The sequence below is a fragment of the Tachyglossus aculeatus genome, chromosome 11, assembly GCF_015852505.1.
Source record: "Tachyglossus aculeatus isolate mTacAcu1 chromosome 11, mTacAcu1.pri, whole genome shotgun sequence".
Taxonomy (NCBI): domain Eukaryota; kingdom Metazoa; phylum Chordata; class Mammalia; order Monotremata; family Tachyglossidae; genus Tachyglossus; species Tachyglossus aculeatus.
The window spans coordinates 48,325,178-48,352,547 of record NC_052076.1 but is presented as its reverse complement, the minus strand read 5'-3'; the positions used below and the strand labels follow the sequence as shown (position 1 = coordinate 48,352,547).

General features: G+C 47.8%; 2 protein-coding genes across 3 annotated transcripts in view; one reads left to right on the top strand and one right to left on the bottom strand.

Moving 5' to 3' along the window:
• The window catches only part of DPEP1 (dipeptidase 1), a 35,456-nt gene extending 21,180 nt beyond the window's left edge, over nucleotides 1–14,276 (bottom strand). Inside the window, exons 1-2 of one of the 2 annotated variants that reach the window (XM_038753935.1) lie at nucleotides 14,208–14,276; nucleotides 7,513–7,696 (exon numbers count right to left, since the gene is read on the bottom strand). In XM_038753935.1, coding sequence (XP_038609863.1) covers nucleotides 7,513–7,649 — 137 coding nt within the window. In that variant the 5' untranslated portion in view covers nucleotides 7,650–7,696; nucleotides 14,208–14,276. Of the gene's footprint in view, nucleotides 1–7,512; nucleotides 7,697–9,444; nucleotides 9,474–14,207 lie in introns of those variants that run through there. The other variant, XM_038753936.1, reaches the window with a different exon arrangement.
• Nucleotides 1–27,370, top strand: part of LOC119934443 (sulfotransferase 2B1-like) — a 55,486-nt gene that overhangs the window by 10,132 nt on the left and 17,984 nt on the right. The window lies entirely within an intron of this gene.

Genomic DNA, 27,370 nt, shown 5'->3' with positions numbered 1-27,370 from the left:
TCACAGTCTATATTTTAGACTGTGAGCCCACTGTTGGGTAGGGACTGTCTCTACATGTTGCCAATTTGTATTTCCCAAGCGCTTAGTACAGTGCTCTGCACACAGTAAGCGCTCAATAAATACGATTGATGATGATGATCTATAAAATGTGGATTAAGACTGTGAACCCCATATGGGATGTGGACTGGGTCCAACCTGATTAGCTTGTATCTACCCCAACACTTAGTACGATGCCTGGCACATAGTACGTGCTTAATAAATGTCATTTAAATTTTTTTTAAAGTGTGCTTTTCTTGTTTTCTCAACATGCCTCAGTGTGGTCTGTAGACCCTAGTTCTTGACAAGGCTAGAGGATAAGGGGAGCAAAGTAAGGCCTTACACTCAGGGGGAGCAGCGGGAGTAGCTGGGATCAGGATCCCTGCCTCCTAGTAGAGCTTGATGCCCCAGGAAGGAGGAAATAGGGAGGATTTTGGGGGGTGCTGTGTGTGTGTGTGCATATGGAGAAGCAGCGTGGCTCAGTGGAAAAAATAATAATAATGATGGCATTTATTAAGTGCTCACTCTGTGCAAAGCACTGTTCCAAGAGCTCGGGGGGGGGGGGGGGGGGCGACAAGGTGATCAGGTTGTCCCACGGGGGGCTCACAGTCTTCACCCCCATTTTCCAGATGAGGTAACTGAGGCCCAGAGAGAAGTGGCTTGCCCAAAGTCACACAGCTGACAGTTGGCGGAGCCGGAATTCGAACCCATGACCTCGGACTCCAATGCCCAGGCTCTTTCCACTGAGCCACGATGCTTCTCTAAAGAGGCTGGGCTTTGGAATCGGAGGTCATGGGTTCAAATCCTGGCTCCGCCAATTGTCAGCCGTGTGACTTTGGTCAAGTCACTTCACTTCTCTGGGCCTCAGCGACCTCATCTGTAAAATGGGGATTAAGACTGTGAGCCCCATGTGGGACAACCTGATCACCTTGTAAATTCCCCAGCGCTTAGAACAGTGCTTTGCACATAGTAAGCGCTTAATAAATGTCATGATTATTATTATTATATATATTTGTAGAGTCTGAGCTGGGCTCTTTGTTCCCATTGTTCCTCTGGGAGCTGTGTGCCCCTGGCCCCTTAGCCCAGGCCAAGGCCTGGGACACCTGCCCCACCCCCCAGGGCCTTGGGCAACTTTCCTGGTTTTCCTGTCCCGGCTTTGTGTTCTGGCCCACACCCCTCTCCTGGGACTGCTGCCCTCCGGGAACTCCCTTTGGCTGTTTAGGGAGCAATCATAATAATGTTGGTATTTGTTAAGGGCTACTGTTCTAAGCGCTGGGGGAGATGCAAGGTAATCAGGTTGTCCCACGTGGGGCTCACAGTCTTCATCCCCGTTTTACAGATGAGGTCACTGAGGCACAGAGAAGTTAAGTGACTTGCCCAAGGTCACACAGCTATGTGGCAGAGCCAAGATTAATAATGATGGTATTTGTTAAGCGCTTACTATGTGCCAAGCACTGTTCTAGGCACTGGGGTATTCATTCATTCATTCAATCGTATTTATTGAGCGCTTACTGTGTGCAGAGCACTGTACTAAGCGCTTGGGAAGTACAAGTTGGTAGACACAAGGTAATCAGGTTGTCCCACGTAGGACAACACAGTCTTCATCCCCATCAGAGAAGCAGCGTGGCTCAGTGGAAAGAGCACAGGCTTTGGAGTCAGAGGTCATGGGTTCATCATCATCATCATCATCATCAATCGTATTTATTGAGCGCTTACTATGTGCAGAGCACTGTACTAAGCGCTTGGGAAGTACAAATTGGCAACATATAGAGACAGTCCCTACCCAACAGTGGGCTCACAGTCTAAAAGGGGGAGACAGAGAACAAAACCAAACATACTAACAAAATAAAATAAATAGAATAGATATGTACTAGTAAAATAAATAGAGTAATAAATATGTACAAATACATATACATATATACAGGTGCTGTGGGGAAGGGAAGGAGGTAAGATGGGGGGGATGGAGAGGGGGACGAGGGGGAGAGGAAGGAAGGGGCTCAGTGTGGGAAGGCCTCCTGGAGGAGGTGAGCTCTCAGTAGGGCCTTGAAGGGAGGAAGAGAGCTAGCTTGGCGGATGTATGGAGGGAGGGCATTCCAGGCCAGGGGGAGGACGTGGGCCAGGAGTTGATGGCGGGACAGGTGAGAACGAGGCCTGGTGAGGAGATTAGCGGCAGAGGAGTGGAGGGTGCGGGCTGGGCTGGAGAAGGAGAGAAGGGAGGTGAGGTAGGAGGGGGCCAGGGGATGGACTCCTCACCCAGGGACAGCAGCTGGCAGGACAAAGGAGTGGCAGCAATCCCAGCTAATGAGGAGCAAGTCCCCCGTGTCTCCCGGCCCCAGTGCTCACTGCTGCTGGCCCCCGGCTTCTGTCATCATTCTCCCCGTGACCGGGGATTGCCCCCGCTGCAGCCGTGCTGCCCCAGCTCCCCGAGGTGGCTACAGATGGGGCCACCGCCCTACAAACAATTGGGTTGAAATCGAGGCCTTATGGCCGGGCTTGGCAACCTCTTTCTGAAGGAGGCAAACAAACTGAAATCTTTGACCGGGGGATACGAAAAGAACCAACCACACAATCTACATTAATGTAGCTTACTTCATTACTCTATGTTGCCAACTTGTACTTCCCAAGCGCTTAGCACAGTGCTCTGCACACAGTAAGCGCTCAATAAATGCGATTGAATTCATTCATTCAGTCGTATTTATTGAGCGCTTACTGTGTGCAGAGCACTGTGCTAAGCGCTTGGGAAGTACAAGTTGGCAACGTACAGAGACGGTCCCTACCCAACAGCGGGTTCACAGTCTAGAATGAATGAATGAATACTCTAGACTGGAAGCCCCTTGTGGGCAGGGAACATGTCTACCAACAACATGTCTACAACCTTTTAGACCGTGAGCCCACTGTTGGGTAGGGACTGTCTCTATATGTTGCCAACTTGTACTTCCCAAGCGCTTAGTACAGTGCTCTGCACACAGTAAGCGCTCAATAAATACGATTGATTGATTGATTACCAACTCTGTTATATTGTACTCTCTCCCAAATGCTTATTACAGTGCACAAGCATATAGTAAGCGCTCAGTAAATACCATTTATTGATTCACCGGCGGGGGGGGGAGTGCTTATGATATAATAAAAAGTATAGCTTAATGTTAACATCGTACTTACATTTTGGTTTTCTAAGGGGGAGGGAGAAAAAAACAAGAGTCAGGGGAGGTAAGCAGGAAAGAAAAGTGGAGGGAGGAAAGCAGGAAAAAAGGGGGGAAGAGAGAGCAAGAGAGAGAGAGAGAGGGGTGGGGGGAGCTGAAAGCCCTTGTTTCCTTCTTCTCTGACTCACCCAGTTCCCCACTGTGCCTGTCCCCTGCTCAACCCATTCCCTATCCCTTCTTCCCATCCCCCAGACTCTCCACCATTTGTCCTGGGGGAATTGCTACTTCCACTGAGGTGAGGGTGAGATCATGTTTTCATCAGTCCCCACTTTCCCTGGAGACTGGGCCCCCGAGAGCAGTATTACTCTGGGGCTGATTTGGGAGGAAATCCTCTGCCCTCATTAGTGCCAGCAGCAGAAGCTTGGGGAGGAGTGGCAGGGTTTTTTTTGGTGAGGCTGGCATTTGCCAACTTTCTGTGCATCCTACCCTGCTAATTAGGGGGAGAACAGGGGAGGGAGGGAGAGAGATAATGGAAGAAAATGGATTGTTCGCACGTCAGTCCTCCTCCCCGGCAACACCACAGCATTTGGTGTCGGGGTTGTCCTTTGCCCTCAGCAAAGGACAGTGTTGCCTCCGGACCACTCTGGACCACTGAAGCTTGCGGATGGTGGTGGTAGGGGAGGGGTCAGAGCATCTCCAGCTGGCTGAGGATGATGGGAACCGTATATATGTATATATGTTTGTACATATTTATTACTCTATTTATTTATTTATTTTACTTGTATATATCTATTCTATTTATTTTATTTTGTTAGTATGTTTGGTTTTGTTCTCTGTCTCCCCCTTTTAGACTGTGAGCCCACTGTTGGGTAGGGACTGTCTCTAGATGTTGCCAATTTGTACTTCCCAAGCGCTTAGTACAGTGCTCTGCACATAGTAAGCGCTCAATAAATACGATTGATGATGATGATGATGATGGGAACCTTGTCAGTCCCCAGGCTGGTGGGCTTACATCCTTCCAGCACAGGACGAGGAATGGATCACCAGCCTGACTCTACTGAACCTCCTTTCTAGCTTAAAGGGGCAAGGCAGCTCCTTGTAGCTCAAAGAGTTGTAGGAGTGAAGCTGTCCAGAGTGTGAGAAGCCCGCTCTGCCTGCACCAAGGAGGAGCCGTGGGATGGGAGGGTCCCGTCCCGCTGGACGCTTGTGGGGCTGGAAGCCATGGCCCAGCCTGCCCACTCCGCTCCTCTTCTGCTAACCTCCTCACTGTGCCTTGTTCTCGCCTGTCCCGCCATCAACCCCCGGCCCACGTCCTCCTCCTGGCCCGGAATACCCTCCCTCCGCACATCCGCCAAGCTAGCTCTCTTCCTCCCTTCAAAGCCCTGCTGAGAGCTCACCTCCTCCAGGAGGCCTTCCCACACTGAGCCCCTCTTTTTCCTCTCCTCCTTCTCTCCCCATCACCCCCTTCCCTCCCTCTGCCCTATCCCCTCCCCACAGCACTTGTATATATTTGTACACATTTATTACTCTATTTTATTTATACATATTTACTACTCTATTTTATTAATGATGTGTATGTAGCTATAATTCTATTTATTCTGATGGTACTGACACCTGTCTACTTGTTTAGTTTTGTGATCTGTCTCCCCCTTCTAGACTGTGAGCCTGTTGTTGGGTAGGGATCGTCTCTATCTGTTGCCGATTTGTGCTTCCCAATTTGTTAGTTCAGTGCTGTGCACACAGTAAGCGCTCAATAAATATGATTGAATGAATGAATGAATGATGTGTATCTATCTATAATTCTATTTATTCTGATAGTATTGACACCTGTCTACTTGTTTTGTGTCGTCTGTTTCCCCCTTCTAGACTGCGAGCCCGCTGTTGGGTAGGGACCGTCTCTAGATGTTGCCGATTTGTACTTCCCAAGTGCTTAGTAGAGTTAGTAAGTGCTCTGCACACAGTAAGCGCTCAATAAATATGATTGATTGAATGAATGAATGAACCATTCTGGCTTCCAAGAAGAGCCAGATATTATTCCCACCTTATGGAGTCCTGTTGGCTATATACTGGTGGCAGGGCAGAGGCCAAAATCTGTGACTCTCCCACCTAATTTAAGACAGATGTTCATATTCTCACTACTGACCATTCAAGCCCTCGGAGGACCCAACTTTGAATGTTATCCTGAGGGTGAGGAGAAAATAAAACAGTAAAACAAATCAACAAAACATGGGCCAAAGCCTGCGAAGTTAGCCTGGGTGTTCAGAACTTCTTGAACATTCTTCCTCCTGAGATAATTCAAACCAAAAAAGTGGACCCTATGCTTTTCCCTTGATCACTGCTTCCTCTTATACGCTATTTCTCTCCTGGACTGGCCTCCCATGCTTTCTACAAAGCAGTTCAAGCTAGCACTCAGACTGACACATCTTTTAACACTGATCTCTTAGAGAAGCAGCATGGCTCAGTGGAAAGAGCATGGGCTCTGGAGTCAGAGGCCACGGGTTCAAATCCCTGCTCCGCCAACTGTCAGCTATGTGGCTTTGGGCAGGTCACTTAACTTCTCTGTGCCTCTGTTACCTCATCTGTAAAATGAGGATTAAGACCGTGAGCCCCCCGTGGGACAACCTGATCACCTTGTAACCTCCCCAGTGCTTAGAAAAGTGCTTTGCACATAGTAAGCACTTAATAAATGACATTATTATTAGTAGTATTATCTCTTTGCCCTCCTTGGTCCCTCTGCTTCCTGCTCACCTGGTCTTAAGCCTCACACACCTTCCCCTCCTTCATGGAGAACTGATTGGGTTGCCAAGCCTGGACCTGATTTCAGTATCCCTAGTCCCCTGCTTGTCCCTGCCTGGGGGCGGTGGTCAGGATCTGACCCCCACACTAAGTCTGTGATGCAGTTGGGGGTACCAGATCTCATTATCCCAATTTCCCATCTCCATACACACACATTGTCTCTCTCTCTCTCTCCATAAATATATATAGAGAGAGCAAGAGTGATCTTGGTCCCTGCTTCTCTTCCAAAGAGTCCTCTCCCACATTCTCTATCTGTTTTCTCTTCAGTTCAAAGGGAAGGGAAAAGTCTAGTCCTTATGCTTAGGGAGCTGTCCCCTAGTGGCATTCATTCATGCATTCATTCAACTGTATTTAATGAGCACTTACTGTGTGTAGAGAACTGTACTAAGTGCTTAGGGGAAATATAATGCAACAATAAAGAGACACATTCCCTGCCCACAACAAGCTTACCATCTAATGCGGGGAGGCAGACATCAATACAAATAAATCAATTAAAGATATCTATATTGGTGCTGTGCTGCTGGGAAGGGGGAAGAACAAAGGGAGCAAGTCGGGGAGATGCAGAAGGGAGTAGGAGAAGAGGAAAGGGGGAGCCTAGTCTTGGAGGAGATGTGCCTTCGATAAGGCTTTGAAGGTGGGGGAGAATAATTGTCAGTCGGATTTGAGGAGGGAGGGCTTTCCAGGCCAGAGGCAGGAAGTGGGCCAGGGGTTGACTGCAAGACAGGGGAGATGGAGGCATAGTGAGAAGGTTAGCACTAGAGGAACAAAGTGTGCGGGCTGAGTTGTAGTAGAAGGGTAGTGAGGTGAGGTAGGAGGGGGCAAGGTGGTAGAGTGCTTTGAAGCCAATGTTGAGGAGCTTTTGTTAGATGTGGAGGTGGATGGGCAAACACTACAAATGAGGGAGAAAAGGGAAGTGAAGCAAGCAGGAAGAGAAAAGGGCACTGGAGTTCAGAACATGGGTAGGAGACCCTGAGTGGGTCCTTGCTGAATTATACCCTCCAAGCACTGCTCAAGGACCAGGACTTGCAGCAGGTGGCCGCAGGGAGCATCTGCAGGGCCCAGGTCACCCCTTCCCAAGCATCAGCGATGATCTGATTCTCATTCAATTTCTAGGATCCAACTGTCATTGGTCCCTGGCCTTTGATTCCAAGGGGGAAAGAACCGAGGCTCCGAGCAGAGATCTGGCTGGCTGGCCCAGAGTCTAGGATTCAAACCCACAGCCCTCGAACTCCTTTGATTTTCTCAATCCCTTTGATCCACTAAACCGCCCCACCTCCGATTCCAAACTGAAGTCCCATCCGTAATCCCTTGAGTGTGGTTCAGCCGTGGTCAGTGTATCTCAAGTGGGATGCAACTGGCCCACTTAGTGCCTATATCTGACCCTCTCCTTCCCAGGGTGTTCCCAAGACACTTTATTTGCTCAGGGGAGGAGAGGGGTCACAAGAACCTCGAGGAGGTTAAAGATCCGAATCATCGGATCAGGGTTGGCGGGGGCCTTAGCGCTTATCCCTAAGAAGGAAGGGAGCCTGGGGGTACTCACCCATCGATGAGAGCGGTGTTCTCCATGATTTTCTTCGCTTCATCGATGAAACTGGCCGCTGTGCAGAAAACCAAGAGAGGCCAAAGCTGCCAAGTGCGCATGACTCTATTCGGTCCCCAGAGCTGGCTGCTTCCCATCTCTCCAAGTCACTGTCTTCTTTCCCTTAGGCCTGCCTTGCCCTTCCCTGTTATGTAAACCCAGAGAGATAGAGGAGTAGATAATTATGCCAGGGCCGGAAGTGATCCACAGTGTCCTTTGGCCATGCCAATAAAGCCCCAGGATTATTAACCCAAGATCAACTGCCATTTTTATACCCCCAACAGTCAATGAGTAACAAAGACTCCTGAGGAAGAGTCTGGCAGGGCGATAGACTCCCATCTGCCGGCTAGCCCTCCGATGGAGGCCCATGACCAAAGCCCAGGAAGACAGTCAGGGTGAGAGCACTCCAGGCAGGCCTTGGATCCCCTTGACTGGAATTCTGGCCTCCGGCTTGGCGGGAGTGAGAGCAGCCAGGGGGACGCTCCCCACTGGGTCGAGGTTAGGTGGGCTAGGAGCAATCAATCAATCAATCATATTTATTGAGCGCTTACTGTGTGCAGAGCACTGTACTAAGTGCTTGGGAAGTACAAGTTGGCAACATATAGAGACAGTCCCTACCCAACAGTGGGCTCACAGTCTAGAAGGGGGAGACAGAGAACAAAACCAAACGTATTAACAAAATAAAATAACTAGAATAGATATGTACAAGTAAAATAAATAGAGTAATAAATATGTACAAACATATATACATAGATACAGGTGCTGTCGGGAAGGGAAGGAGATAAGACGGTGGGGATGGAGAGGGGGACGAAGGGGAGAGGAAGGAGGGGGCTTAGTCTGGGAAGGCCTCCTGGAGGAGGTGAGCTCTCAGTAGGGCCTTGAAGGGAGGAAGGGAGCCAGCTTGGCAGATGTGGGGAGGGAGGGCATTCCGGGCCAGGGGGATGGCGTGGGCCGGGGTCGACGGCGGGACAGGCGAGAACATTTGGTTCCTCCAGCCTCTTCTCTATTCTGGCTGAGCAAGCCACGCTGACATCGCGATTAGGCGAAATGAGGTCACGGAGGGGCCTCGGAGCAGTGGATGAGGTAGAACTGGGACTTCCAGCTAATGCTGGATTCCCGGATTTGGATATCTGGATGGACTCTCCATCTGGACACTGTCAATACACTCTTTTGGCTGGTTGGGGACTGGGAGGGGGTCAGAGTGCGTGGGAAGGGAGGTTGCTGCATAATAATAACAATGGCATTTGTTAAGCGCTTACTATATGCCGAGCACTGTTCTAAGAGCTGGGGTAGATACAAGGTTATCAGGTTGTCCCACGTGGGGCTCACAGTCAGTCCCCATTTTACAGATGAGGTAACTGAGGCCCAGAGAAGTGAAGTGACTTGCCCAAAGTCACACAGCTGACAAGTGGTAGAGCTGGGATTCAAACCCACGACCTCTGACCCCCAAGCCCATGCTCTTTCCACTGAGCCACGCTGCGTAAAACACCTCACTTTCTCAGGGAGGGAGACAGTCCTCCTGTTCTACCATAATGGCAGAATCAGTGTTGCTAGCGTGGCGTAGATGATAGAGCATGGGCCCGGGAGTCAGAAGGTCATGGGTTCGAATCCCGGCTCTGCCACTTGTCTGCTGTGACCTTGGGCAAGTCACTTCACTTCTCTGGGCCTCAGTTACCCCATCTCTAAAATGGGGATTGAGACTGCGAGCTCCACTGAGGACAGGGGCCATGTTTCTACTCCCAGGCTTAGTACAGAGCATTGCACATAGTAAGTGCTTACCAAATCCCATAATTATTATTATTATTTCTTCTGTTGAGATCTCAGACTATGGCTCCTAGGGCTAACGTCAGAACAGAATGACTTTAGAAACCGGAACACAAAACTTAAAAATACCTGAAGAGGTCATGTAGTCCAGCCCCTCGTCTCTACACAGCATTTAATCCATCCAAGCATAATCCATCCTGAGTGTGAATTAGTGGAAAGACCCCGGGCCTGGAAGTTAGAGAATCTGCCAGTTGCCTGCTGTGTGACCGTGGGTAAGTCACGTAACTGCTCTGGGCCTCAGTTTCCTTATCTGTAAAATGGGGGTTCAATCCCTGTTGTTCCTCCTACTTAGACTCTGAGCCCCATGTGGGACAGGGTCTGTGTCTACCCTGATTAACTTATATCTCCCCCAGAGCTTAGAACGTGCTTGACACAGAGTAAGTGCTTAACAAATACCATCATAATAATCCAAAAGGGAGAATGACTGTCTGTATCCCAGTCGTGAAAATCTCTGCTCGCCTGTTCCAGTGATTAATAGCCCTCCCGATTAGGGAGCATCCGTTGAGTCAAATGTAATTCTTTACTGCTCAATTTAGGCAGTTAATTAAAAATGTCATTATTCAAGTCAACTCTCCACGGGTTTGAATTCCTTCCTCCTCTGCGCCAGCCAAAAATTTCCAACCCTTAAATCTTGCCTCGTAAAGTATTGTTTTCCATTCCTTTAAGTGATCCATTTCCCAGCATTTTCAGTGTCCTCTCCAAGTTCTCCAGCCCCTCCCGGGGCCAGGGATGAGGTTTGGAGAGGGGAGTATTTGCCTGTTGGGTGAACCAGGACCATCCGTTTGGCCTCTTCAAGAACACTGCATTCTTTCTGGCCTGGGCTCAGCTTCTAGTCTAGGCATTTCTGACCTTGCTAACTGGAAAGTATTTTTTTTTTCCCTCCAAACTCAACGAACTGCATCCTTCTGGGTGAAATTCATCCTCGCTAGAGCTGTAAAAGTCATGTTGAATCCTGTTCCTGTCTAAGCCACCTCTGGACTTGCTGTCGTCTCTGAACTGGAGGGACCCCTCTAGTTCTCTTTCCGGGCCACTGATAAAAACAGCCAATCTTCCTGGGGCAGAAAAGAGTCATCCACTGCCAGGCGGGCCCACTAGGCTAGCCCTGACCCCTCCTCTCCTCCTCCAGTCCGGGCTGGGGATGAATCAGGGGTTGACTCTGATCCAGAGAGGCCGGAGGGAATGGATGGGCAGCTCCATCCAAAGTGGCGTACAGTTTTCTGTCCACTTCAGCCATGGCACAGGCCTTACTGGACCTGCTCTCCCTCACCCCATCCTAGCCTGTCCCCCATGACCAGGCTGGACCTGAAACCATATGGAGGAGGGGGAAGACTGATAATCTCTGCCATTGCCCATGCTGCCTGGACTGCTACTGACTGGCCCGGTCCAGGCCTCCAGGATCCTGGGATTTGTCCCGCAGGTCCTGGTCTCTCCTCCTCATACGATCTTCACGGCAAGGTCATCAAAACCCACCTTGGGATGAGGAGAGAGACTCTGACCCCTCCCCACCCCCTATATTGACTATAATATATCGACTATATCGAGTATAATGACTCCCTGCTATCAGTATATCATAGTATCATCACCTCCTTATCTCCCAATTGCTCTGATGATACCTGGAAATGACAGTCACCTGGCTGAGTGGTGGTTGCTATACACTTAGTTGCTATACACAGGAGAGGTGGAGTGGCTTGGGAGTCAGAGGTCATGGGTTCTAATGCCGCCCCTGCCCTTGTCAGCTGGGTGACTTTGGACAAGTCACTTCACCTCCCTGTGCTTCAGTTCCCCCATCTGTAAAATGGGGATTAAGACTGTGAGCCCCACATGGGACAACCTGATTATGGCTTAGTGGTAAGAGCCCGAGCTTGGAAGTCAGAGGTCAAGGGTTCTAATCCTGGCTTCCTCACATGTCAGCTGTGTGACTTTGGGCAAGTCACTTAACTTCTCGAGAAGCAGCATGGCTCAGTGGAAAGAGCACGGGCTTTGGAGTCAGAGGTCATGGGTTCAAATCCCGGCTCTGCCAATTACCAGCTGTGTGACTTTGGGCAAGTCACTTAACTTCTCTGTGCCTCAATTCCCTCATCTGTAAAATGGAGGTTAAGACTGTGAGCCCCCCATGGGACAACCTGATCACCATGTAACCTCCCCAGCACTTAGAACAGTGCTTTGCACATAGTAAGTGCTTAATAAATGCTATCATTATTATTATTCTCTGGGCCTCAGTTCCCTCATCTGTAAAATGGGGATTAAGACTGTGAGCCCTACGTGGGACAACCTGGTTACCTTGTATCTACTCCAGCGCTTAGAACAGTGCTCGGCATATAGTAAGTGCTTAACAAACATTATTATCATTATTACCTTGGATCTATTCCAGTGCATAGAACAGTGCTTGGCACATAGTAAGCAGTTAACAAATGCCATCATTATTATTGATTTTCACACACTTCCCTCTGGAAAAATAGTCATTTCCTTCCGCAGCCTAGTTACATTATTATAGTTATTATTATTATTATATTTTTAAGTGCCTATTATGTGCCAAGCACAATATTAGGTGTCGGGGTAGATACAAGATAGTCAGATCCAGCACAGTCCTGTCCCACTTAGGGTTCACAATCTAAAGGGAAGGACAGCAGGTATTTAACCCCCATTTGACTGGCACAGAGAAATGCAGGGACTTGCTGGAAGTCACCCAGCAGGCAAGTGGGAGAGCTAGGATTGGAACCCAGGTCTTCCGGCCCCCAGGCCTGGGTTCTTTCCATGTTGCTCTCAGAGAACTGACCCTGCTCCACACCCACTGGACCTGGGTCAGGGGATGTACTGGGGTCAGGGCAGAGCCCACCCACAGCCCCAGAGGGCGTGGGTCGGAATGATCCACAGGCCAAGGGCCCTTCCCAAGGACAGCTGGGGATCCCAACAGACGGTGGGAGCCAGAAGCAGTCCTCCTGCTGCCCTCCCCAGCTCTGCACACTCCATCCTAATAGGGCCAGCTGCCCCCAGGCTGCAAGAGACTGGGGCTCAGGGCCTATGGGTCAGCTCAGAGCCATGCATGGAGACTCCAGTTCCACAGCAGCAGGGCCTAGGGTCAGCCCAGAACAGGCTAGGGACAGAGTTCCGCTGCTGAGCCTCGGGAAGTCCCGAAGAAATGGGACCTAAGGTTAGAAGACTCAGCCGAGCCCGTCCAACAAGCAAATTACAAAGAATGCAGGGAACTCACACGTCCCATCTTCCACAGCTGCAGGTGGGGACCTGGCCAGCACAGGGCCCAGACAGTCTCCTTTTTCGCCCCTGGCTCTATCTGCCCAGGGGATGTCCCTCTTCTCTGGGCCGCAGTTTCCTCATCTGTAAAATGGGGATACCTGTTAATAATAATAATAATGATGGCATTTATTAAGCACTTACTATGTGCAAAGCACTGTTCTAAGCGCTGGGGAGGTTACAAGGTGAGCAGGTTGTCCCACGGGGGGCTCACAGTCTTAATCCCCATTTTACAGGTGAGGTAACCAAGGCACAGAGAAGTTCCAAAGTCACACAGCTGACAATTGGCAGAGCCGGGATTTAAACCCATGACTTCTGACTCCAAAGCCCGGGCTCTTTTCTGCTGAGCCGCGCTGCTCCTCTATTCTCTCTCCTACTTGGATTGTGAGCCCCGTGTGCTAGAGGGACTGTTTCAGACCTGATTATCTCTCCCAGCCAGGGCTTAATAGAGCGCTTAACAAACACTCCAATTATTAGCATCATAAAGAGCTGTGATACTGGGAATGGTTGGCCTGCAGGTGTAATCACTTCCCTGATTCAAGCTCTTTCTTGAACTTGAGTTTCCCCTCACCCTCCCACAGATTGGGTTGAGCAAGGAGCTGATTACGTTTCCAGAGGGAAGAGTGTGAAAACCAAATGTATAGCAACCACCACTACTCTGCCAGTCCACCCTCACGTCCAGCTATGATGATGATGGTATTTGTTAAGTGCTCATTATGTGCCAGGTACGGTACTAAGCGCTGGGGAGGATACAAGCAAATAGAGTTGGACACAGTCCCTGTCCTATGTGGGGCTCACAGTTTCAATCCCCATTTTACAGGTGGGGTACCACACCATGCCGCTTCTCTCGATTGATCAATTATAATGGACTTGGGAGATAAGGAGGTGGCGTTACTGATACCAAGGAGTCTGTTGAGACTCTTGATACCGAGGAGCCTGTTGAGACTATTTCCTTGTTGATACGAGGGAGTCTGAGTCTGTCTCCTCATCCCAAGCTGGGTTTGGATGGCCTTGTCTGCAGAGGGGAGACCTGGGCCTGAGGAATGGATCCCAGGGGCCTGGACGGGGTCAGCCAGTGGCAGTCCAGGAAGCCTGGACAATGTCAAACATTATTGATCTTAACCCTCCAACACCATTCCATGTCCAGCCTGGTCCTAGGTAGCAGACTAGGTGCAGGTGAAGGGGATCAGGCCTGCTAAGGCGTGTGCCATGCCTAAAGTGGACACAAGTCGGTATGCCAACTTATAATAAATAGCATTCCTTTCCTGCCAGGCCCTTATCATCTCTTGAAAGGCCTCACTCAGAGCCCTATCATGGAGATGGGGAAGGGACTGGCAGGCCCCAGGTCCTGCAAGGAACCCGGCCTGAGCCAGGGTGGGAGCCCGAAAGTCCTCCGGGAGGGAGGCTGGCTCACTTTTTCCGTGACCTGGATCCTACGCGGCTTCACAATCGTAAACAGCTGAGCCCCTGTGAATAGAAAACAATTCCCCTACCAACCTCCAATTCCTGCAGACTGAACATATGTGGGGTAAAGACCAGAGTGGAGCAAGTGGGAGAGAGAAGAGGCAAGGGTCAATTACCTGAGCTCAGGGCAAGGGGAAATGGCCACGGGATGGAATCTACGACGACGTCCAATCTCCGCGATCCCTTCTAACCAAAAGAGCCTGCCTTGTAGGGAACAGCTCCAGTCGACTGCATGTTACTGTTTCCTTCCCCTCCAAGACCCCACCCCCATTTCTTGTTCTCACATATCAGGAAGCCCTACTTATTAGTTTCTTTGATCTTCAAAGTTTCCCACATTTCATGACTTCACTGGCTATTCTAGTAAAACAAAAAGAAGCTGGCATTTCTTATTCATCCTCAAGCACTTGAATTAATTGTAGGGTTATGTCTGCTTGTCTCCCTCAGGAGTTAACTGTGAGCTCCGGGGATTCCCCCTCTACTACCCCACCCTCCCTCCCTCCTGCTCCTCTCTAGAATACAAGGTAGAAGCCCAATTAATGCTATTTTACTGCTCAGAACAAAGAATGTAGTTAAGTTTCTCTGCCCCAGACCCCAGGCGCCACCCCAAACTTCAGATCCCACCCAATCAGCGGTATTTATTGAGCACTTATGTGCAGAGCACTGTACAAAGCACTTGAGAGAGTACAATGCAACAGAATTAGCAGACAGGATCTCTGCCCATAGCAAGCTTACAGTCTAGAGGATGAGCCACTATCCTGGATTATTATTATGGTATTATTTTAATATTTGTTAAGTGCTTACTATGTGCCCAGGACTGTACAAAGAACTGGGGTAGATATGAGATAATCATCAGACACAGTCCCTGTGTCACATGGGGCTCACCGTATAAGTAGGAGGAAGAACAGGTATTGAATCCCCATTTCATAGATGAGGGAAGTGAGGCACAGAGAAATGAAATGACTTGTCCAAGGTCACACAGCAGATAAGTGGTGGAGTCGGGATTAGAACCCACATCCTCTGGCTCTCAGACCTGGGCTCTTTCCACTAGACCCCAGTGCTTCTGGTTGGATTTCCTGCTTTACAGAGGAGAGAGGGGTTGTTTGAGACACCCCAAAGGTGGAGGCAAGCATGGACACCCTCTCCAAACCCTCCCCCACACCCTCCCTCTTCCTGCAGCTGCCGAGCCCGCTCCCACCCACCCCTTCCCCATGGGGCTGCAGGTGAAACTAGTTGGCTTCACTGGTGCTTTGTCCTTGGGGGCTGTCCTGAGTTCAGCCCACCCTTGCTCTAGCTGCACTCAGGAGCCTCAAGGATCTTCCACTGAGGATCTGACTTGGGGTTTTGAATCGCTTTTCCTGTCCGGTCCATCTGGCCCAGGGTGAGTTTATGCTCACCGAAGTCGTATCCTGGCTCAGTGCCTCTATGGCCTTGGGTCCTTTCTGCACCAGTGAGCCAATACAGGCAAAGCTTGGACTACTGGAATAGCCTACAGGGTGGCCTAGTGAATTCAGGGGCTTGTTTAGAATGCCCTGCCCAGCCCAGCTATGCCCCTCCTGGACTCCAGTTCAACCTAAGCGTCTTAAATTGCTGCCCAGGAATGGCAGAACTCCTTATCTTCCCACCCTGATCCTGTCCTCTCCATGACTTTCTCATTATGTTGCCAACTTGTACTTCCCAAGCGCTTAGTACAGTGCTCTGCACACAGTAAGCGCTCAATAAATACGATTGATTGATTGATCACTGAAAGTCATCATTATTTATTTATTTTACTTATACATATCTATTCTATTTATTTTATTTTGTTAATATGTTTTGTTCTGTTCTCTGTCTCCCCCTTCTAGACTGTGAGCCCACTGTTGGGTAGGGACCGTCTCTATGTGTTGCCAACTTGTACTTCCCAAGCGCTTAGTACAGTGCTCTGCACACAGTAAATGCTCAATAAATGCCATTGACTGATTGATCACTGCAGATGACACTACCATCCTTCCTGTCTCACAAGCCCGTAACCTTATTGTTATCTTTGGCTCCTCTCTCTCATTCAAACCTCATATTGGATTCATCACTAAATCCTGTCTGTTCAACCTTCACAACATCGCTAAAATCCACCCTTTCCTCTCCATCCAAACTGTTCTCCCACCTTTATTAGCGTATCAGCCTCCTCACTGACCTCCCTGCCTCCACCAATCTCATACTACTAACCCACAGCCCTGGATCACCTCCACAGTCAGCTTCCTCCACTCTTACGCATGAGCCAAGAAGCACTGCTGACAAAAATCCAGACATCATGCCAACCTCATCCATCTCAAAGTCATCCTCACCTGCCCTCTCCTCCACCCAACAACGTTATTTCTCCACTCTGATTCCCAAGCCCATTGCCCACAGTAGCAGTTTCAGACATTTAACACCCTCCTCAAACCCCCTGTTTCTTTTCACTAATGAGCTGGTCATGTACGTTATTAAGAAAATTGAAACCACCAGGCAGAATCTCCCTGCCCCTTCTTCAATTCTCCTATCTTTCCCAGCAGTATCTCAAGAAGAGATCTCTCACCTCCTCCTCTAAAAATCTAGCCCTCCACCTACATCTCTGAAACCATCTCTTCACATTGTATCAAAACACTTTCCCCCTCCTTTCTTCCCTTCCTGACCACATCTTTAACCAACCACTTTCTAATGGGTTCTTCTCCACTGATTTCAAACATGCTCATGTTTCCTCTATCCTAAAAATAACCCTCCCTTAATCCCCCAGCTCCCTGCAGTTATTATTGCCCTAACCCCCTCCTACCATTCCTCTCCCAACTTCTTGAGTGAGTTGTCTACACCTGCTGCTTCCACTTCCTCTCCTCAGCCCCTTCCAATCTGGTTTTGCCCCTTTCACTCCACAGAAACTACCATTTCTAAGGTCACCAGTATCTTTCTTTTCAATTCTGACGATCTCTACTCTATCTTAATAATAATAATGATGGTATTTGTTGAGCGCTTACTATGTGCAAAGCACTGTTCTAAGTTCTGGGGGGATAGAAGGTGATCAGGTTGTCCCATGTGGGGCTCACAGTCTTAATCCCCATTTAACAGATGAGGGAACTGAGGCACAGAGAAGTGAAGTGACTTGCCCAAAGTCACACAGCTGACAATAGGCAGAGCCGGAATTTGAACCCGTAACCTCTGACTCCAAAGCCCGGGCTCTTTCCACTGAGCCATCCTTAATTCTCCTTGACCTTTCAGCTGCCTTCAACACTGTGGACCACACCCGTCTCTTGGAAACATTATCTAAACTGGGTTTCATTGATTCTGTCCTCTCCTGGTTCTCCTCCTATCTCTCTGGCTACTCATTCTCAGTCTCTTTCTCAGGCTCCTCTGCTTCCCACCTTCCAACAGCGGGAACACCTGAATGTTCAGTTCTAGGTCCCCTTCTGTTTTTCATCCACACCCACTCCTTGGAGAACTCTCCTATGGCTTCAATTACCATTTCTATATGGATGATTCCCAAATCACCTCTCCAGCCCTGACCTCCCTCCTTCTTTGCAGTCTTTCATTTCCTACATCTCTACCTGGATGTCTGGCTGACACCTCAAATTTAACGTGTCCAAAATAGATGCCTTATCTTCCCCCCGCAACCCTGTTCCTTTCCCATCACTGTTAACAGCACAATCCTCCTCATCTCACAAGCCTGTAACCTTGACTTTATCCTCAACTCATGTCTTTTATTCAACCTACATATTTAATGTCAGTCAATCTTGTCAGTTCTACCTTCACAACATCACTAAAATCCTCCCTTTTCTTTCCATCCAAACTGATATTTCACTGATCCAAGCATTCATTGAATCTTCCTCAACTATTGCAGCGTGGCTCAGTGGAAAGAGCCCGGGCTTGGGAGTCAGAGGTCATGGGTTCTAATCCCGGCTCTGCCACTTATCAGCTGTGTGACTTTGGGCAAGTCACTTAACTTCTCTGGGTCTCAGGTACCTCATCTGTAAACTGGGGATTAAGACTGTGAGTCCCACGTGGGACAACCTGATCACCTTATATCCCCCCGAGTGCTTAGAACAGTGCTTCACACACTGTAATGGCATTTATTAAGTGCTTACAATGTGCAAAGCACTGTTCTAAGTGCTTAACAAGTGCTATTACTATTATTATTATTATTATTGCATCAGCCTCTTTCTTGATTTCCCTTCCTCCTGTCTCTCTCCACTCCAGTCCTTACTTCACTCTGCGGTCCAAATCATTTTTCTAAAAAAATCATTCAGTTCATATTTCCCCAGGTCCTCAAAACTCTCTAGTGGTTGCCCATCCACCTCTGCATCAAACAAAAATTCCTTACTATTGCTTTAAAGCACTCAATCTGCTCACCCCCTCTTATTTTACCTTGCTGATTTCCTAATACCACCTAGCCTGCACACTTGGCTATTCCAACAACAACCTACTCACTGTATCTTCATCTCATCTACCTTGCTTCCCTATGGCCTGGAACTCACTTCCCCTTCATATATGACAAATCACCACTCTCTCCACTTCCAAAGCCTTATTAAAATCTCCTCCAAGAGGCCATCCCTAACTAAGCCCTCATTTCCCCTACTCCCCACCCCTTCTGCTTCACCTGTACACTTGAATATGCACCCCCTAAGCATTTGATATTCACCCCACCTCAGGCTCACAGCACTTAGGTAATTAATCATTTATTTTAATATTTCCCCCTCCAGGCTGTAAGCACCTTGCGAACAGAGAACAGTGTCTACCAACTCTGTTGTATGCTCCCAAGTGCTTAGTACAGTGCTCTGCGTACAGGAAGGTCTCGATAGATACTACTGATTGATTAATTGCTTGTGGGGATATGAAGTGGAGATGAACTGCTGTCCTAGCAGACAGAGAAAAGGAAAAGCTTTTTTCCTGCCAGAGAAAGAAAGGTGGGGAGTGTCAGGATGGGGCAGCCAGGGAACAGGAAGGGAGAAACCTTGGTCCTTCCCCCTCCCCTTCAGGATTTACCATGCCCACTGTAAGATTTTATGTGGTCTTTGTCTTCAAAGGATGGGCTTATGTTCAGAATTTCTGACTGTGGAATTCTGGAGGTTCTGGTGTGGAAAAACAGTGTTCAGTTGGATGGAAAATAAGTCTGGAGCTGCCCTGAAGGAATAAGTTATTCCTTTAACAACCCTTATGACCCAGCCGAAAGTAAACATAGCGGGAACATTCCTGGCCCCTTTCCTTGGCAAAAGAAGCTCGAGATGGCACTAGTCCATGAGGACCTGGAATGTTCACATTAACAGTGAAGGGAACAATTGTTTCATTTGGGATTTTTCACCCCTTTCTCATCTGTAACAGCTCCAGATCATTCTCCTTTGCCTCCTCCCACCTCTCCTCCCTGCTTCCTCTTCCCCCTTCTCCTCCTCCCTCTCTCTCCTCTATTCCCTCTACTCTCCCTCCTCTGTTCCTTCTTCCTCTCCCCCCCCCCCCCCCACCATCCTCCTTTCCTCTCCTTCTTTTCTGTGCCATGAAACCGTTTCCTGGTTATGTACTCCCGGAATCAGAGCTGCCTGTGTAAATGAGTGGCCCTGGGCGGCAGCTGACCTGGTCTCCCCCGTGGCCCCGGCTGAGGTGGAAAGTGAGGCCCCGCTGAGCTCTGTGAGCTGCCCTCAACCAAAAATCCTCGAAAGAAACCTGAGCTCTTACTCCAAACCTGAGCTCTCACTCTCTGGGTCCCCTTCCCTGAAAATCTAGGGAATTCCTGCTCTGAAATTTCCCCTCTCCCTCTGGACCAACCCATAAATCCCTGACCAGTTGCCATCAGTTCTATCCAGTCTGAATTAATCCTGCCGCCTTCTCTCTTCCCTACCCATCCTGTGAGGCAGGGAAAGTGAGTGTGAACCCAGGGCATGGGAGTTGGCCAGAAACTTTGACATCTAAAGAGAGAATAAGGGATTGAGGAGCTAAGTTCAGGAAGTTTCCTCTATGGCTCCAATGACTCAGACGGGACTTGAGGGAAAATAAAAAGAAACTGACTGCAAGGAGAAAGAGAACCAATCAATCAGTGGTATATATTGAGCACTTAGATTGTGGGCAGAGCACTGTACTAAGCGCTTGGCAGAGTTTAATGCAACAGAGTTGGTGGGCTTGTTCCCTGCCCATACTTTAATATAATGAATACATTACAGATAGGAAACTCTTATTTAGATTACTTCTCCATCCTGTTCATGGAAGAAGAGGACAGAATGAAACAGGGGTGTGGTTTATAACTGACAACTCCTTAAATCCCTGAACAATGAAGAGATTATGATTTTTCTCCATTAATTAGTTCACTTGAATTGCAGATAAAGGTCAATACTTTCTAATTCCCTTCTCAAAAAAAGGGTCATTGACATTCCTGGCCAATCATCCTTAGAGATCCTAATCACAGAAACGGGGAATTCGGAAGGGCTCCTCCCCTTATCCCCATCAGGTTCAAGGTCTTAAAGTGATTCAGCCTTTTCTAAGGTAAGGTAAGAGGGGGCAAAGCTGATGGTAAGGAGTTTCTGTTTGATGCAGAGGTGGTTGGGCAACCACCTGAGGTCTTGGGGAATGGGAAAACATGGACAGAATGATTTTTGTAGAAAAATGATCCGGGAAGCAGAGTGAAGTGTGGACTGGAGTGGGAGCAAGGAGGTCAGCAAGGAGGCTGATACAGTAATCAAGGCAGGAGTTTAGATATATTCTTTGGGGAATAGCCTATAATCAATCAGTGATATTTATTGAGCACTTACTATGTGCAAAGCACTGTACTAAGCGCTTGGGACAGTACAATATAACAGAATTGGTAGACAGGTTCCCTGCCCCTAATAAGTTTCCAGGCTAGAAGACATTAATGGCCCTAATGGCACTAGAGGAAAAGACAAATATGGCAACTGGTGCATCACTTTATAATAACCGTGGTATTTGTTAAGTCCTCACTATGCGCCAGGCACTATACTACGATAGTTGGGCACTGTAGTTGAGCGAGTTTTCAATTCGCACTTTGGCACCAGGTGGGCTCTATCTGTTTGGAGGCTACTGGGTGAAGGTCAGGCCAACACTGAGACCCAACATCCCTCAGGTCCTGCTGTTAAACAATGACATAATCAATGAGATGTGTAATCAGGTCATGGGAGGGTCTATATTGACTTTGTCTTATTTGCTAAAAGGAATTGTATCAGCTGACATATGGCACCCACATTGAGCTGATCTAGGCCACAGCTAATGAACTCTCCAACCCCATGAAGTTCACTGAATTTTTTCCATGTCTTGGCTTCTCTTCCAACCAAAGTGTCCTCCTGTGATGAATCTGACCCGATCCCTGTTGAGTCTTCCTTTCTGATCATCGGTGCCCGCCCTCTAGGCAGACGTAGTAACAATGGTGGCACACAGGGATTCTGTTTTAGCAGTTGACACAAGGACATCAGAAGGCCGCTAATACCTCTCAGTAAATCTGCAAGATCTGTGCCAAAACAGCTATGTGATTGCAAAATGGATGTTAAGAGCCCTTGTTCTGAAGAAGGCAACTCTCTGGCAGAAAGTTTATCTCGGATTTATCTCCATGAACCAACCTTCATCATGAAATCTGGTTTCACCTGGGGGCTCTGAAGTCTGACCCGTTCCTGTGCATTTAAAAAAGATCCTCTTTCTGAACGATCGTGGTTTTCATCATCTCAGCGTGTCCTGACGTACAGTTCTGATGATTCTTTTATCGATAGTTTTCTTTTGGTCTTTGTACTGAAGCTAAGTGAGGTTGGATAGGGAAGGGAATTTTAGGGAACTCTGTATGGGGTTAGTAGTGCATTGCTAACAGAGTTGGTCAGAACACCCAAGGTGCTGCTGAACAGTGCTCCTGTCTATTATTATTATTGCTATCCTTTAATAGTATTTGTTAAGTACTTACTATGTGTGAATAACTGTTCTAAACACGGGGTTAAATACAAGATAATCAGGTCAGACACATTCTCTGACCTACATGAGACAGTCTAAGCAGGAGGGAGAATAGGTATGTAATCCCCATTTTTCAGTTGAGGAAACTGAAGCACTGAGAAGTTAAAACATTTATTTGCCCAAGATCACACAGCAGGCAAGTGGCAGAGCCAAGGTTAGAACCCAGGCCTTCTGAGTCCCAGGCCTGTGCTTGTTCCACTAGGCCATGCTGCTTTTCTGGGGAGGGTTCTTGGTCTCTCAATTCTGGGGAAAGGGGAAGTTTCAAAGTAGAGGAACAGCATGGATGAGAAAGCGTCAAGAGAGGTAAAAGTGAGATTTAGTTAGAAGGCTCTCTTGAGAGGAGGAAGAGAGCAGTTATATAAAGTGCAGCTAGTTGGTGAAAAGCCTCAAAGCCCAGTGTGAGATTATGCTTCATGTGGAGTGACTATCTTCTTGCACTACATTAACTTTGAACAAATCCACATTAAATAAATGACTAAATAATAATGATGGCATTTATTAAGCACTTACTATGTGCAAAGCACTGTTCTAAGCACTGGGGAGGTTGGCGGGTTCACAGTCTTAATCCCCATTTTACAGTTGAGGTAACTGAGGCACAGAGAAGTTAAGTGACTTGCCCAAAGTCACACAACTGACAATTGGCGGAGCCAGGATTTGAACCCATGACCTCTGACTCCCAAGCCCATGCTCTTTCCACTGAGCCACACTGCTTCTCAAATAATAAGTGACTTCCATTGCATGTGAATTAAATCAGATATACTCTAATGTAAACATGAGAGATAGAAAGACACAATCCTAACCATGCAGTAGGTATTGCTGAAAAGCCCCCAAATGACTGACAATCTGTTCTACACTGTGGGTAAGTATGAGGAGTTTCCCGTTGAGGAAACTGAACTTATCAGTCAGTTGTAATTATTGTGCATTTACTGTGTGCAAAGCACTGTACTAAGTGCTTGGAATAGCACAATATAACAAGAGATAGACACATTCTCTGCCCACAAGGAGCTTTCAGTCAAGAGCAGTAGCTCTGTCCATCCTACAGGCAGATGACCTGGGTGGAGAAATTGATTATGGTGATAAAATTGTAAGCTCCTTAAGGGCAGGGATCCTGTCAATCTATTCTATTGTATTCTCCTAAACACTCAGCACAATGCTCTGCATACAATAAGTGTTCAATAAATGTCACTGGTTGATTCTGAAGAAGGCACACTCTCTGGCAGAAAGTTTATCTCGGATTTATCTCCATGAACCAACCTTCATCATGAAATCTGGTTTCACTTGGGGCTCCGAAGACTAGCCCATTCCTGTGCATTTAAAAAAGATCCTCTTTCTTGACCGATCGTGGTTTTCATCATCTCAGTGTGTCCTGACGTACAGTTCTGATGGTTCTTTTATCGATAGTTCACTTCATCATCATCATCATCAATCGTATTTATCGAGCGCTTACTGTGTGCAGAGCACTGTACTAAGCGCTTGGGAAGTACAAGTTGGCACTTCCCTGGGCCTCAGTGACCTCATCTGGAAAACGGGGATTAAGACTGTGAGCCCGCCGTGGGACAACCTGATCACCTTGTAACCTCCCCAGCGCTTAGAACAGTGCTTTACACATAGTAAGTGCTTAATAAATGCCATCATTATTATTTAGTCATTTATTTAATGTGGATTTGTTCAGAGTTAATGTAGTGGAAGAAGATAGTCACTTCACATGAAGGATAATCTCACAATGGGCTTCGAGGCTGATTGCTCTGCAAATAGTAGGTGCTAATAAATACTACTGATTGATTGAGCAGGTGAGATTTCAGGAGCTGTGTGAATGATGGAGAGAAGAGAGTTTGCTGAGCTGGTCTGGGAGCTGGGGGGGAAGGGGTTAAGGGTGTTCCAAACAGAGTGTGGAGCATGAGGGAAGAGGGAAAACTAGCATCTACTGGGATAAGTTTTCTTGGGAAAGGAAAAAGCTGGACTCTTCTAGGCTGTGAGCCCCGTATCTGAGAGGGACTGTGTCCAATCTGTTCTTTTTGTATTTCCCTCAATGCTTAGCTCAGTTCTTGGAACAGAGTATTTAATAATAATAATAATAATAAAGGCATTTATTAAGCGCTTACTATGTGCAAAGCACTGTTCTAAGCGCTGGGGAGGTTACAAGGTGATCAGGTTGTCCCACGTGGGGCTCGCAGTCTCAATCCCCACTTTACAGATGAGGTAACTGAGGCCCAGAGAAGTGAAGTGACTTGCCCAAAGTCACACAGCTGACAAGCGGCAGAGCCGGGGTTTGAACCCATGACCTCTGACTCCAAAGCCCATGCTCTTCTCCACTGAGCCACGCTGCTTCTCTAACAAATGCCATGCATTATTATCACTGTTATTGTTGTTATATTTGTTAAGGCATAGTGGATTGAGCATGGGCTCGGGAGTCGAAGGTCATGGGTTCTAATCCCAGTTATGTCACTTGTCTGCTGTGTGACCTTGGGCAAGTCATTTAACTTCTCTGTGCCTCTGTTACCTCATCTACAAAAGGGGGATTGACACTGTGAGCCCCACGTGGGACAGGGATTGTGTCCAACCTGATTAGCTCGTATCTACCCCAGTGCTTAGTATAGTGCCCGGCATTTTCATTCATTCACTCATTCAATCGTATTTATTGAGCACTTACTGTGTGCAGAGCACTGTACTAAGCGCTTGGGAAGTACAAGTCGGCAACATATAGAGACGGTCCCTACCTAACAACGGGCTCACAGTCTAGAAGGGGGAGACAGACAACAAAACAAAACATGTAGACAGGTGTCAAAATCGTCAGAACAAATAGAATTGAAGCTATCTGCACATCATTAACAAAATAAATAGAATAATAATGATAATGATGGCATTTATTAAATGCTTACTATGTGCAAAGCACTGTTCTAAGCGCTGGAGGGTTACAAAGTGATCAGGTTGTCCCACGGGGGGCTCACAGTCTTAATCCACATTTTACAGATGAAGTAACTGAGAAACAGAGAAGTTAAGCGACTTGCCCAAAGTCACACAACTGACAACTGGCAGAGCCAATATTTGAACCCATGACCTCTGACTCCAAAGCCCATACTCTTTCCACTGAGCCATGCTGCTTCTCTAAGTAAAATAAATAGAGTAATAAATCTGTACAAATATATATATCCAGGAGGTAGGGCGGGGAGGATGGGGAGGCACATAGTGAGAGCTTAACAAATACCACAATTATTATTAAGTGCTAAATTCTGGGGGGTGCTGCAGAATTCAAAAAACTCTGTTCAGCCACAGTTCTTTTCCCACTTGGAGCTCACAGCCCAAGTAGGAGGGAGAACAGATATTGAATCCCCATTCAATGAGGAAACTGAGTCACAGAGAAGGTAAACGACTGGCCCAAGATCAAACAGCAGATGCAACAGGGTAAGAGAATCCCTGATTCTCGAAGCATAGACAGGGTGGAGGGGGCAGGGAGTGCAGGCAGAAGTTAAAATTCAGACTATCTCAAGGAACAGATGCCGCTGCTCTCTGAGGGCTACGCCTATAAACAAAAGTTAGCTAGAAAGAGGAAATGGGGAAATTGGCCAAATAATAAATAACCTGAGGCAAGAGTCAGGGGGTCAAGGAAGAGAAAGGTTCTCTGGGTTTGCTTTGGGCTGAAGAATTTCCTACACTCCCCACCCCCCTGCCACCCAGAGTCTGGAACAAAAGATAAAGCTGGGAAGGGAGGGTAAAGTCAGGAAGAGGGGACGATCTCTGAGACTGGGACATTTGCATAGATTATGAAGAGAATGGAGGAAGAGTCCCAGGGCTTTGTCATCATCATCATCATCAACATCGATCGTATTTATTGAGCGCTTACTGTGTGCAGAGCACTGTACTAAGCGCTTGGGAAGTACAAATTGGCAACATATAGAGACAGTCCCTACCCAACAGTGGGCTCACAGTCTAAAAGGGGGAGACAAAACCAAACATACTAACAAAATAAAATAGAATAGATATGTACAAGTAAAATAAATAAATAAATAAATAGAGTAATAAATATGTACAAACATATATACATATATACAGGTGCTGTGGGGAAGGGAAGGAGGTAAGATGGGGGGGATGGAGAGGGGGGCGAGGGGGAGAGGAAGGAAGGGGCTGAGTGTGGGAAGGCCTCCTGGAGGAGGTGAGCTCTCAGTAGGGCCTTGAAGGGAGGAAGAGAGCTAGCTTGGCGGATGGGCAGAGGGAGGGCATTCCAGGCCCGGGGGATGACGTGGGCCGGGGGTCGATGGCAGGACAGGCGAGAACGAGGTACGGTGAGGAGATTAGCTAGAGAGGAACAGGGTGGGTTGGGGCGGCTTCTCGACATCATGGTTTAGTGAAAGCCTGCAGAGTATGAGTGGGTGGGTATCTTGAGTAGGTGCCAGTCTGAGGAAGGGACAGACTGGGGAGAGAGGGAACCACAGTGCAACTGCCTGTCTTGTGGTTTGGATTTTACATCTGATTCTGCGGAAAGGAAAGATGTGGTTTTGGCAGGTCCCAGGAATTACAATTTCCATGTGGAACAAAGTATCTTTGAACACTGCACTGGCCAAGGAGCTCGCTGTTCTAGACTGTGAGCCCGCTGTTGGGTAGGGACCGTCTCTATATGTTGCCAACTTGTACTTCCCAAGCGCTTAGTACAGTGCTCTGCACACAGTAAGCGCTCAATAAATATGATTGAATGAATAAATGAATGAATGAAAGGAGCATCTTATCCCAACTGAGAAGAATCAATCAAATTTATCCTACCCCTCCCCGGGTCCCTTTCCCATGTCCTGCCTCTGGCCTGGAATTCACTTCCCTTCCTCTTTATATCTGACAGATAGTCACTCTCCCAACCTTCAAGGCCTTATTAAAAACACATCTCCTCCAAGAGCCTTGCTCAACTAAGACATCATTTTCTCTTCTCCTACTCCTGTCTGCATCACCCTTGCACTGAGGCTGGCCCCTTTATTCACTCCTCCCTTAGCCCCATAGCATTTATGTATGTTTCCGTAATTTATTTCAGCACTGTGTTAAATTCTGGGGGTGCTGCCAAATTCAAGATAATCTGTTCGGTTATTTGATGTCTGTTTCCCCATCTAGACTGTAAAAGCTCATTGTGGGAGGCGAATGTGTCTTCCAACTCTGCCAATTGTCAGCTGTGTGAGTTTGGGCAAGTCACTTCACTTCTCTGTGCTTCAGTGACCTCATCTGTAAAATGGGGATTAAGACTGTGAGCCCCGCCTTGGGACAACCTGATCACCTTGTAATAATAATAATAATAATGGCATTTATTAAGTAAGCGCTTACCATGTGCAAAGAACTGTTCTAAGCACTGAGGGGGTTACAAGGTGATCAA